At 38.0% G+C, this 13,909-nt stretch overlaps 2 protein-coding genes across 2 annotated transcripts; both read left to right on the forward strand.

Moving 5' to 3' along the window:
- Positions 1-3,858: 3,858 nt before the first annotated feature.
- Positions 3,859-8,999, forward strand: LOC111493721 (importin subunit alpha-4-like). The gene is made up of 10 exons (XM_023143539.1): positions 3,859-4,312; positions 4,536-4,632; positions 5,188-5,279; positions 5,370-5,501; positions 5,740-5,925; positions 6,033-6,196; positions 6,853-6,931; positions 7,045-7,173; positions 7,256-7,383; positions 8,325-8,999. Exons 1-10 carry the CDS (start codon positions 4,094-4,096, stop codon positions 8,713-8,715), a joined length of 1,617 nt encoding a protein of 538 aa, XP_022999307.1. The 5' UTR covers positions 3,859-4,093; the 3' UTR covers positions 8,716-8,999.
- A 2,758-nt stretch (positions 9,000-11,757) lies between these two features.
- LOC111493722 lies at positions 11,758-12,463 on the forward strand. The gene has a single exon (XM_023143540.1). The coding sequence runs from the start codon at positions 11,807-11,809 to the stop codon at positions 12,323-12,325; it is 519 nt and encodes a 172-aa protein (XP_022999308.1). The 5' UTR covers positions 11,758-11,806; the 3' UTR covers positions 12,326-12,463.
- The last annotated feature ends 1,446 nt before the right edge of the window (positions 12,464-13,909 follow it).

Below are 13,909 nucleotides of genomic sequence, written 5' to 3' on the forward strand. Positions count from 1 at the left end.
AAAAAAAAAAAAAAAAAAAAAAAAAAAAAAAAAAAAAAAAAAAAAAAAAAAAAAAAAAAAAAAAAAAAAAAAAAAAAAAAAAAAAAAAAAAAAAAAAATATATATATATATATATATATATATATATATATATATATAGAAGGATCCTTCCTTCAATTTGGACTATAGCCATTTACGAGGTTTCCATTTCATCTCTTTAAATTTTCTTAGAACCAAAAATAATTTATATTTTAATGAGATGAAATAGATAGATCACTACTTATAAGGGGTGTCCATTCAACCCGACAACTCGAACCAATCCAACCCGAACTATAAGGGTTGGATTTGTTATTAGAATCGATACAAGTTGTTAGCTTTGATACCATGTTAGACGAACAGACTCTCCACAATGGTATGATATTGTCCACTTTGAGCATAAACTCTCATGGCTTTGCTTTGGACTTCTCCAAAAGGCTTCATATCAATGGAGAGAGTATTCTTTGTTTATAAACTCATGATTAGTAGAAAATTACAGAGATCAAACAAAACTAGAGCATGTAGTTACCATCACATTGAACCGAAAAGTATTTTCTAAGTAGTTGAGATGATACGAAAAGTGTAGAATGATGGTGAAACTATATTAATATAATGTGTTAAGATAGTTGACAATTTATTATAAGACAAATATCTTTATTAAGAGATGAAATGGAAACCTTGTAAATGGCTATAGTCCAAATTGAAGGAAGGATCCTTCTATTTTTATTTTTATTTTTATTTTTTTATTATTTTTATTTTTTTTTATTTTTTTGAGGAATTGATATATTTCTATTAAGATTATACAAAGAATGCAATATAAATCCAGGAACTGAAACATTTGAATTTCAAAAATTTTAAAATAAGTATATACAACGACATGAACATTCTACAAAAAGCCCTAACAAAATGACTACTGATTTGAGGAAGATTAAGCAATTTTGGTCTCGTAATAATTACGGTCCCACTCACAAATTCAACAAAATCTTCATCAACAAGAGAGTGCAGAAAACGAAGAGGAAATCGATGAATTAAGTTAAAGAAAAGGAATCTCAGACTGATTGCTAGAATGATTCGTTCTTACCAGTCAATTCTCTATGTAATGCGCCTTCTTCGCCGCCGAGAAAGCGACTACGTGTTGGAAATGGAATCAATCACCGGCTGGAAGATGAGTACGGATTATAAGTTGCAGCCGTAGAAGACGAAGAAGAAGCCGATCATGGAGACTAAGGCGACGGATTCGAAGGCGGTCGTGACGGACCAGACGAGGTCGTCGACGATCGGAAGGCTGAGAAGGCCGTGAGGGCCAGCGGCGGAACCAAGCGAAACTCCAGTTCCATGAGAAGAGAGAGGAGAGGACGTCGCTCCACCGGAATGGCGATCTTGGTAACCTTCCCGCCATTGCCGCTCCTTCATCTTCCTGAAACTCTGGCGAGATTATCTAAAGTCTGTGGGGTTATAAAACTAAGCAGAGGGTGAGAGTTATTTGCTGCGACCGTGTGTAGAGAAAAATTGGTGCGACCTATCTCACTTGTCGCCCAAGTTTCAAATTTCAATTATCACTATAAAAAAATCCTAAAATTATTAGGAGGTTGGATACTTTTATTAATTCAATCCTAAATATTTATTAATTAATCTATTAATATTTTTATGGATAAAATTGATTTTTAGTCATTTATTGTACATTCAACCCGACAACCCGGACCAACCCAACCGGAACTATAAGGGTTGAGTTGCATTAGATTAACATTTTGGGTAGGGTTGGGTCTGAACTGAATCGATTCGGTTTCGGGTTTGTGGGGCAAAACATTCGAGTTGATCCGAAAATAGAGAGTTGGGTTGGGTTACCAATCCAACTAACCTGAACTTTTGAGTTGGGTCAAAAAAATCCATCAACCCAATCCGGACCAGGACCATGTACACCCTAATATCATGTCCCTAAGATTTCTAAAAAGATACTTGATCTCTGTTATGAGTGGGCTTTGAACTTCTTTATACGATCAAAGCACGAGGGCTCGTCGTGCATTTGTATGATTTGGGGAAGCTTGCTTGTCTTATAGTTTAAGAGCTTTTATCTATTTTTTTTTTATTTTTATTGCACGTTGCTCTGTATGATTCAATTATACTTCTTATTTGAGTGAGTTTTACCGGTCCATTGAGTCAGAAGCTTGAGATTTACTTTTCTAGTTAGAGACCAATGTCTTGGAGCTAACAATGACCTATTTGTAACGACACAAGTCCATTGCTAGCAAATATTGTCCTTTTTAGACTTTCCCTTTCGAGTCTCCTTCCATGGTTTTTAAAAAACGTCTGCTAGGGAGAGGTTTCCACATTCTTATAAAAAAATGTTTCATTCTCCACTCTAACCGATGTGGAATCTCACACAATTGGTTTAGGTAATTATCTAACGTGTTTTCTAATCGGAGAAGTTCTTTTTCTAGAGGACTTATATAGTCGATTCAACAAGTCTACTATTTTATAGACTTTAATAGGTAGGAGGTTATTGTATCGCAACGATTAAACATGCACGCACGAACAATGTGTGTGGTCGAACAAGCTTGGATTATGCACAAACGATTTCGATTGACGAAGGCAAACCTTGTCTAAGGCCCGATATGAATGAGGCTTGAGTTCCTTCTTAAGAATTATTGTGAGTGTGTCAAGATTGAGATGCTCCATGGTTAAAGAAGCATGACCGTAATTTTTTTTTCGGAAAGTAGATGAGTAAATTCTTAAATACAAATTAGGGATAATGTGACACTCGTAAATGAGAGATACATAAATGAGCTGAGATTCCATCTCAATAAGAGCAATTCTGAGGATAAAATGACTAAGAAAGACTATTGAAAATCACTACCTATATCAGCAAGATACACATTCTTTTTCAGTGACTTAATCATAAAAACTTCATGTTGAACATGATTTACTTAGAGCAGTTCTATATTGAATGATTTTCTAAGAATTTTCCTGTGATACATGTGAGTGAGGACAAACATGCTGGCTCGTGTTGGTCTACAAGTATAGTCTTTGTTAAACACAACTCTTTGTAGGAAACACTCGCACACTTTATTAAGATGAATCGAGAAGAGATTTACTACTATGTATTGGTGGGATTTATTGCTTGATATTTCGTGAATTAAGTAGGGTAGATAGGTATTTATATTAATGATAAGCAATCTATTCCTAAAATTTCTGTAAGGTTTTTTCTAAAATATTTCAATAATTTTCTTAAATTTATTCCTCAAATCCTAAATCATTTTCTTAACATAAATATAGTCACTCGTTGTACTTAACCCTATTGGCTAGTGATGATATTTTAACTCTCTTCATTGTCAAGAAGCTGAAAGTAGGTAATCCGACCATATCATAGGATGTAGTGGAATGTCGGGACCATTAGTTACAGAAACTGTTAATATTTTATTTAAAAAATATCATTAAACTTTTAAAAATACATTTTAAAATTTGTATGAGATGTATGTGAGTGAAAAAAAACATGCTGAAATAACTCTGTTGGTCTGGGAGATAGTCTTTACCCTCAAATAGCTAGGAATAGGTAACCTGACCAACCTGACCATGCCGCAAGAGATGCAATGAAATATGGAGGCTATTAGATGCCAAATACTGATGGTAAAATTTTCAAAAAAGTTAAAAAAATATCATAACGGTTAATTTTAGATAGAAACGGTTAAAAAAAAAAATACATTTTTAATCTATATATTTTAATTAGAAGTTGAAGGGTTTTAATAACTGAAAATTTGAAATAAAGTAATAAATAGTTATGTATGTAAGGATTTGAATAGAGAACTAAAAAAATGGGAAAGTAGGAAGAGAGAACAAATTCAAAAGAATTTGACTGTTGGGCTGTTCTTGTTTCCTCCAAAGTCTCAACAAATCCATCAACAATTCATCAATCCATCCACCAAATCGCCAACCAGAGAGTGCCCATTTCCCTCACACACACACCAACGTCAACACCGAACCAAAACCCTCACCAACACCTCAATATTTCAATCCCACACGCACCGTCTTCTAATTTTAACACTTTTTCCTCATCGAAGAACAACCCACTTCGCCGCCCGCAATGTCTCTGCGACCCACCACGCGAACCGATGTCCGCAAGAAGTCTTACAAGACCGGCGTCGATGCCGATGAGGCTAGAAGGAGAAGAGAGGATAATCTGGTCGAGATCAGGAAGAACAAGCGTGAGGATAGCTTGCTTAAGAAGAGGAGAGAGGGGCTTCTTTTGCATTCCCAGCAATTGCTCGATGCTGCTCAGATTGCCGCCGCCGCCGAGAAGCGTGTATGGTTTTACTTGGTTTCTTTTGTTTTGATCGTGTTTTTTTTGTTTTTTTTTATGTGGGGTTCTTTGATTTGCTTTATTGCTATTTGGGTTACTGCGCAATTTGGATTCTGATTCGTAGGTTTTACCTAATCTGATTCCTAATTCAATGAAAGGTTCAGCTGCCAATTAATGACAATGTGGATAACCATAATTCTTTCGATCTGATTTATGTTTGGTTCAGCTGGAGAGTATTCCTGTGTTGGTACAAGGGGTGTGGTCTGCTGATACAGCAGGGCAGCTGGAAGCTACTACGCAATTTAGAAAGCTATTATCTATTGGTAAGAGTGTTGTTTAAATAACTGAAAATTTTGTGTGATTGTTGGGAGTGAGTCCTACGTTGGTTAATTTAGGGAATGATTACGAGCTTATAAGTAAGGGATACATCTCCATTGATATGAGGTCTATTGCTCAGAGTGGACAATATCATATCATTGTGGAGAGTCGTGATTCCTAACATGGTATCAGAGCCATGTCAATAGAATCCTCAAATGTCGAACAAAAAAGATTTGAGCCTCGAAGGTGTAGTCAAAAGTGACTCAAGTGTCGAACAAAGGGTTTACTTTGTTCGAGGACTCCAGAGGAGTCGAGCCTCGATTAAGGGGAGACTGTTCGAGGGCTCCATAGGCTTCAATGGAAGCTCTGTAGTGTACTTTGTTCGAGGGGAGGATTGTTGAGGACTGTTGGGAGGGAGTCCCACATTGGCTAATTTAGGGAGAATACATCTTCATTGGTATATGCTAAAAATGGTCAATAAATATCTGGAGATTCCTAACAATGTTTCCTTTTTGTTCTACATCCAATGTGGTTCAGTCTTGATTTGAGTTTATGTGCAGAGCAGAGTCCCCCAATTGATGAAGTAATCAAAGCTGGTGTCATTCCCAAGTTCGTCGAGTTTCTTGGAAGGCATGATCTACCTCAGTTGCAAGTTGGATTCCTTGAAACATTTTGTTTTCCTTTTGGTTTTAATTGAATGATTTGAAGATATCCATATGATTTATGATTTCAATGGATGCAGTTTGAAGCTGCTTGGGCCTTGACCAATATTGCATCTGGAACATCGGAACATACACGAGTTGTTGTTGACCATGGTGCTGTCCCTATTTTTGTACAGCTTTTGAGCTCGGGCAGTGACGATGTCAGGGAGCAGGTTGGCACGATTCTTTCCTTTTCATCGTCTTCTTTTTATAGATGGCAGTTGCTTTTCATTAGGCGTTGTGAACTGATGATGTTTATGCAAATGAGTTCGAAGCGTTTCGGATATAATTGCATGTTTGCCTTGACTGCACATTTTTGTATGGAGATTCTCCATTTGTTATTATTATTCTTCTGGAGAACACTACTATTACTTGATTGTTTATTGCTATTGTTTCCTTTTTCTTGCATAGGCTGTGTGGGCCTTGGGTAATGTTGCTGGTGACTCTCCAAGTTGTAGGGATCTTGTTCTTAGCCATGGTGCACTAATGCCATTACTCGCCCAACTAAACGAGCACTCAAAATTATCCATGCAAAGGAATGCAACATGGACTTTATCTAATTTCTGTCGTGGGAAGCCCCCGACTCCCTTCGAGCAGGTTTATATCTTGGTTGACCATTCGGATTCATGAGTCGACATTGAGTTTCTTCTCATATTTACTTCTATTATCATGGATATTGTATTGATTAACTTGCACTCTCTCAGGTGAAACCTGCTTTACCAGTTCTCAGACAACTGATTCACTTGACTGATGAAGAAGTTCTAACAGATGCCTGCTGGGCTCTCTCCTACCTTTCAGATGGTCCAAATGAAAAAATTCAGGCTGTGATAGAAGCAGGAGTCTGCCCAAGACTTGTGGAGCTTCTACTGTAAGCTCCTAGATCTTAAAAGCTCTCAATTAAGCATTTTTTGATAACGTTGGTGTCAGCCTCTCCTTGCCTGTCTATGGTATACCTCGAGAGGATGTGTGATATCCCACATCGGTTGGGGAGGAGAACGAAACACCCTTTATAAGGGTGTAGAAACCTCTCCCTAGAAGACGCGTTTTAAAAGCTTCAAGGGGAAGTTCGAAAGGGAAAGCCCAAAGAGGACAATAGGTATTAGAGCCAAACACCGGGCAATGTGCCAGGGAAGAGGCTGTTCCCCGAAGGGGGAAAGACACGAGGCGGCGTGCCAGTAAGGACGCGGGGATCTAAAGGGTGATGGATTTGGCGGGGGTCCTACATCGACCGGCGAAAGGAACGAGTGCCAGCGAGGATGCTGGGCCCTAAAGGGGGGAGGATTGTAATATCCCACATCGGTTGGGAAGGAGAACGAAACACAAGGGTGTGGAAACCTCTCCCTAGAAGACGCGTTTTAAAAATCTTGAGTGGAAGCCTAAAAGGGAAGGCCCAAAGAGGACAATATCTGCTAACGATGGGCTTCGACCGTTACAGGATGATACCCACAACGTTACTTAAAACCACTGACTGATAGCACAATGCCTTTTCTTTATTTGTTACTAACCCAGATTTGTTTCTATTAGCCACCAATCACCATCAGTTTTGGTACCAGCTCTACGAACGGTCGGAAACATTGTTACCGGTGATGATGCTCAAACGCAGGTACTGTTTATATTTCTTGTTCCATCAGTTTAATCTGCATTTTTTCCCTTGATCTTCTCTTGTTCTTGTCAATTTCAATGAGTTTTCTACATGTTTATGTTCCCCATTTCCAGTTTGTGATTGACAACCAAGTTCTACCTAATCTCCATCAACTTCTCACTCAAAATCACAAGAAAAGCATCAAGAAAGAAGCTTGTTGGACAATCTCAAATATCACGGCTGGAAATAGAGCTCAGATCCAGGTACCAAGTTACCTTTTGTTATAGATAGCAAGCAGGTCTTTGTTTGTTCATCATGATTATAATGTTGAATTGGTATGTACAGGCAGTTATTGAGGCAAATATTGTCCTTCCTCTTGTTCATCTCCTCCAACATGCAGAATTTGATATCAAGAAGGAGGCTGGGTGGGCTATTTCCAATGCCACCTCGGGAGGATCTCATCAGCAGATTCAGTAAGAAATAGTTTGATTATCTCTCTTGGCGCTATATGATTTGCACTGCTTTATATACTATGTCCCCTCTGAAGAACATTGCTTTCATTTTAGAGTACAATCATATTTGAAAGAAAAGACCCTAAACGAAAACCTAAACGGTGAGATCCCATGTTGGTTGAGAAGGAGAACGAAGCATTCTTTGTAAGGGTGTGGAAACCTATTTTAGCAGACGTGTTTTAAAAACCTTGAGGGGAACCCCAAAAGAGATATAGCCTAAAGAGGATAATATCTACTAGCGGTAGACTTGGGCTCAAATGGTATCAGAGCCAGACACTGGACGATGTACTTGTGAGGAGGTTGAGCCCTGAAGAGGGGTGGACACGAGGCGGTGTGTCACCAAGGACGTTGTGTCCTGAAGGAGGGTGGATGGGGGGTCCCACATCGATTGTTGAAGGGAACGAGTGCCAGCGAGGACACTGGGCCCCGAAAAGGGGGGGTGGATTATGAGATCCGACATCAGTTGGGGAGGAGAACGAAACATTCTTCCTAAGGGTGTGGAAACCTCTCCATAGCAGACACGTTTTAAAAATCTTGAAGGGCTGCCCGGAAGAAAAAGTCCAAAGAGACAATATTTACTAGTGGTGGGCTTGGGCTTGGGCTGTTACAAAAATTATCAGAAATCAAATACGTCAATGGCAAATCCTCATAGGCTATAATACAAATCCTCAAAAACATGTCCCTGGAGGGTGCAACAGCGGCCCACGATCTTGCTTCGTGGGGACTTTTTTTGTTCAGTTGCCTCCTCCTTGCTGGAAGTGAGCTTTTTGTTGGGTCTGGTTTTGCCTGCTTCGTGTTTTCTCGGTATTATCGGGGGACACGAATTGGTCATTGACTCATTATTTTATCTAGTCTTTTGCTGGACAAAGTTATGGATTTTGCACGATCATTATTTGATGCAGATTTCTCGTGACTCAAGGCTGCATCAAACCGCTTTGTGACCTTCTAACCTGTCCAGATCCGAGGGTCGTGACAGTGTGCCTAGAGGGGCTTGATAACATACTCAAGGTTGGTGAGGCTGACAAGGACATGGGAATGAATGGAGGGATCAACATCTATGCACAAGCCATTGATGAATGTTACGGACTCGATAAGATCGAAAGCTTACAGAGTCACGACAACAACGAAATCTACGAGAAGGCAGTGAAGATGTTGGAGAGATACTGGGCCGAAGAAGACGAGGAGCTGGAGCAGGAGCAGAACCTGCAGCCAAATGGAGATGTGAATCAACATGGGTTTGCATTTGGTTCAAACCAGCCAAATGTTCCTCCTGGTGGGTTCAAGTTTGGGTGAAACTGGTTTAGGTCCCTTGTTCTTGTTTCTTCCTTGATTGGTGTAGTCGAGGTTCTAGTTCTACGCTGCTTAGCTCGTCTGGTTCACAAGGGTCAGGGTTTTTGATCTGGTCCATGGCTGTTACATCTCTGGGAGTTTTGGCCTTTTTTTCTGCTCAGCCAAGCGTTATCTATGTCAAGCCTTTTCCTTTCTTTTTGATACAATATTTTGCTTTCTTCATAATCCTAAACTTTACTTTGTATTTACACACAACATATATATACATATTCGTCTGTTCTGCCTTTTGGGTTGCTGTAGTTTCGACTAATAAATGTTCTTAGCTGCGCTCGTACCTAAGAAAATTGGCTAAACGATTTTGTTACTTTTGAAGAAGGGAGATATGTGACCCCATATTTCTTCTCCTTAATAGATGCGTTTTAAAACTGTGAGGTTAACGATGATACGTAACGGACCAAAGCGAACAATATTTGCTAGGGTGGGCTTGGACTGTTACAAATGATATTAGAGATCCCAAATTTCTTGGAGAGGAGAAGCGAATTGTGAGATCCCACATCAGTTGGAAGTTGGAGAGGAGAATGAAACATTGCGAGGGCCTTTAGAGCTGTGGATTGTGAGATCTACATCGATTGGAGAACAAAATGAAACATTCTTTATAAGGGTGTGGAAACTTCTCTCTAATAGACGCGTTTTAAAATCGTGAGGCTGATGACGATACGAGTTAAAACGAATAATATCTGTGAGTCAGTGTCAGAGGGCATGTTAACGAACACAAGAACTCTACATTTATAGATATCATTCCCATACTACTCAAGTTAATGAGCTTATAGACGTTTTATTGGAGTCCTTGTACAATTAATTCATTACACCGAAATGTTCGAGTAGCTCGCTAAAGTAGTTGAAGAGGCACCATCATCATCTCACCATCATCCTTAACGAGCCCTCTAATTCGACTAGACTCGAGTATCGTTCGGGATCCCTTCGTTTCGTCACCCACAAGTTTTTATAATTTCAATCACTACTATAACTATCCAGCTTCTTGTAAGATCTATATACTTTAATTCCATTCATGGTGATGGAGGGAGTAGTTAGGAGGTAGCGGTTGTTTGGTTTTAGGTATGTTCATTTCATTAAATTTTCCTCACATCTAGTGGTCTCAAATTTACTTTTGCACTTCATTTTTGTAACAAACAATCATAAATAATTTAAAACATGTTCTTTAATTGTTCTTCCTCATCAAGATCCTGATTTTAAATACGTGTTGTAGTTGTACTCTTGATTCATTTTCGGTTGATTTTCCACCGTATAAAAAAAAAAAAAAAAGTTTCGCCCAAACACGATTTAGATAAGGTTATAAGCTTATTAATGATTTTGACTTAAGTGATTCATAAAATTAGATTGGGTTGAACCTATAACGACCCAAGTTCACCATTATTAGATATTGTTTTTCCTTTCGGGCTTCCACTCCAATGTGGGATTCTCATAATTCCTCCCCTTCAGGGCCTAGCGTTCTTCATCGCCTCGTGTCTACCCTCCTCGTTGGCACATAGTTCAGAACTTGACTTTGATACCATTTGTAACGGCCCAGCCCCACCGCCAATAGATATTGTCATGTCTTGAGAAAAGTTTCCATACCCTTGTAAAAACTGTTTTGTTTTCCTCCCCAACTTATATAGGATTCTCACTTAACCAAATGAACTCGAATTTATTTTAAATATACATTTTTGTTTATCGTATAAAATACATATATTTATTTTTTTAAAATTTATTTTTTAATTACTTACAAATATTTTTTAAAAAATATATATATTTAAATTGAGTGTAAATCTTAATGAAATATTTGAAAATAAATAAATAATATTTTACCAAAAGGTCCAAACTTATTTATTTATTTATTTTTGTAAGTTTTTTAGTGTTATATTTTTAAGGGAATGAAAATATGAGGTGACATCATTTATTTTATATGTCCTTTTTTACTTAATTGGGATTGAATGTGAAATATAATGTCATTAATTAAATTAATTTATTTTTCTTTTCATTTATTAGTAGCGTTACAAATAATGCAGCTACTTGGTAGATATTATTAGGTTAATAATAAGTGAAAAAAGAAAAATGCTATGTATTTCATCCGACGTGTAGAAAAACTTCAACAGATTTATCGTCTCCCCTTCTCGAGCAGAGGCCCCTCTCAATGGGTTCTAAGAAGGATGATCGCACTCAATCAATCAATAAGCTTTTCTATTTTCCAGTGTGTGTCTAATAGGTCAATGATCTATTAGACACAAAACTGTCGAGGTAAGTATCATCAGATATGAAATTCACTTGAATGTTCAGGGATCAAGTAGGCACAAACGAAATAGATTAAGAAGAGAAATAGATGAACATTTAAATGTAGAACATAAAAACGGGTTGAAGCTAAAAGTAAAGACTAAACGCTAAAAGTGACGAGGTGTGAGTATAAGATATTCATTGACTTATAGAAACTATGTAACATACTAAGCCTGCACCACTGACAAATATTGTCGGACCTTATAAATAATGTTTTCACACCTTTATAAATAATGTTTTGTTCTCCTCTCCAATTGACATGAGATCTCACAATCCACCTCCTTCGGAGCCCAGCGACCTCACTAACACTCGTTCTCCTCTCCAATTGATATGGGTTCTCACAATTTACCCCTTTGAGGCCTATCATTTTCGCTGACACTCATTCCTCTCTCCAATCGATATGGGTTCTCAAAATCCTCTACTTTCGAGACCCAACGTTCTCACTGCCACTTGTTTCTCTCTCCAATCGATGTGGGTTCTCACAACCAACCCTTTCGAAGCCAGCATTCTTACTGGTACTCGTTCCCCTCATGTTATTTTCCAATCTCCTAACTATAAGCATTCGCGAAAGGAACATCTTAACAAAAAAACCTTCAAACAACTTAGTCTAAATAATTTATGAGCCTCACCTTTCCCATTAAAGTTTTTCACCATACAACCACTTATTATGGTTGGGAATCCAAATGGCTTCCGACAACATCTATATAAAACCCAACATCCCCACATTTCTTTCCCAACCAAACAAAAAACAGCTAACTCATTAAGGATGTCGCTTGTCACTGAAGCTATCAAAGCCAAAGCTGATGAGGTCTACCATGGCGATGAGATCTGCCAAGCAAAAACAAGGGAGTTGCTCAAAGAAATGGATCTTCCCAATGGGCTGTTGCCAATGAAAGACATGGAGGAATGTGGTATCATCAAGGAGACAGGGTTTGTGTGGCTGAAGCAGAAAAAGAGCTACACTCATAAGTTCCAAGATATTGGGAGGCTTGTAACATATGGCAAAGAAGTTACAGCCTATGTCCAGAAAAACAAGGTCAAGAAGCTCACTGGAGTCAAGGCCAAGGAGCTCTTGATTTGGCTCTCACTCTCCGATATCTCTGTCGATGACCCACCGACCGGGAAGATCACGTTCAAGGCCACGACCGGGCTGTTTCGAACTTTCCCGGTGTCGGCTTTCGAGGTTGAAGAAGATGTCGTCAAGGATGTGGAAGTGAAGAACAATAAAGAGAAGGAAGTGGTGAGTGTAGCAGCTGCTGCTGCTATTGAGGTGAAGCAGATTTGAGCTTGTTGCTGGTTATATATGTTTGCTATATAACGTTATTGTCATTTTAACCCAAACTCTTATGCGGAATGTAACTCTTAAAACTTTATCATTAAAATCATACATTTCATAATAAACATAATTTCATTACGATGAAAACACTGACATGATCTTACGAGTTCAAAAATGAATCTAAAATGCATAACAACATATTCTAATCTATGTCTAGGAAATTAAACATGCTACTAATTTATGCCCGTGTCATGGTTTCTGAATGCGATGTCGTCGTCAACAGTACAAGGGCTCTTTACCTCTAATTGAAAAATGACGTTGCACACAACCTGAATATTTCAAAAAATACTCAGTAAGTGACCTCACTATAATAGTCCTGAAAATGTAAACACATGCAATAATGCTGTAGGAGCCTATCATTAAAACATCACTTCGAGATAATTGTAATGGGTAATTTAGGTCTCTAGTTCAATCCTCGAACGTTACTTCGAGATAATTGTGGAGAGTCGTGTTTGTCTATCATGGTATCAAAGTCATGCCCTAAACTTAGCCGTGTCAATAGATTGACAAATCCTCGAATGTTGTACAAAAGACTCCAAAAAGAAAAAGGAATCGAGCCTCGATTAAGGGGAGGTGTTAGATGAAAGTGTCCCACATTGGTGAGTTTATAAGTGAGGATTATAGAAGCATGTTGACGGTTGAGAAGATTGCACTGAGAGTTGTAGCGTAATTTTCAACACACCACCCCCGAAACAAAGCCCAGACTCTATTTTCTTTTTAGCACAGGTTTATTTTGAACGATTTATTGATATAATCCACAATAATCATCATTTGATTATGTCTTAAAATATAATCATGATAAAATGTTCGTGGATGATTAATATCTAGATTTATGATTTTTTATTAATGTATTTAAGACTTTTTATTTATTATTAGGATTTAAACACCTACTCAGACACTATTGAATGTTAAGATATTAAATAGACACAAATTTCAAAAGTAAGAAAATTGAACGATTGAAGCTATAGCATCATCATTCGTTGGAATCGAAATATCTGCGAGATCCGGGTCACAATTTGTATCAATTAAACAAATAGTTGGAATTCCCAACGTGATACATTCTTGAAAAGCCCGATATTCTTCTTGTTGATCAACGATTATTACAATATCGGGTAACCCCGTCATATATTTAATCCCGCCCAGATATGTTTGCAAGTGAGATAATTGTCTCTTCAACATAGAGACATCCCTTTTTGGAAGACGGTTGAGTCCCCCCGTCTTTTGTTCCGTTCTCAAGTCCCTGAACTTATGAAGTTTCGTTTCGGTAGTAGACCAATTTGTTAACATCCCCCTGAGCCATTTTTTATTAACATAATGACACCGAGCCCTTGTTGCAGCCCGGACTACTGAATCCGCTGCTTTATTTTAACGTATAATATATCCAAATGAAATAGACTAAGATGAACCATTTTTGAATGTACAAGAGTCAAAAGATGAACATTTCAAACGTAGAACATAAAAACGGGTTGAAGCTAAATGTAAAGACTAAACGCTAAAAGTGATGAGGTGTGAGTATAAAATATTCATTGACTT

Source organism: Cucurbita maxima, unplaced genomic scaffold, assembly GCF_002738345.1.
Source record: "Cucurbita maxima cultivar Rimu unplaced genomic scaffold, Cmax_1.0 Cma_Scf00019, whole genome shotgun sequence".
Lineage (NCBI taxonomy): Eukaryota > Viridiplantae > Streptophyta > Magnoliopsida > Cucurbitales > Cucurbitaceae > Cucurbita > Cucurbita maxima.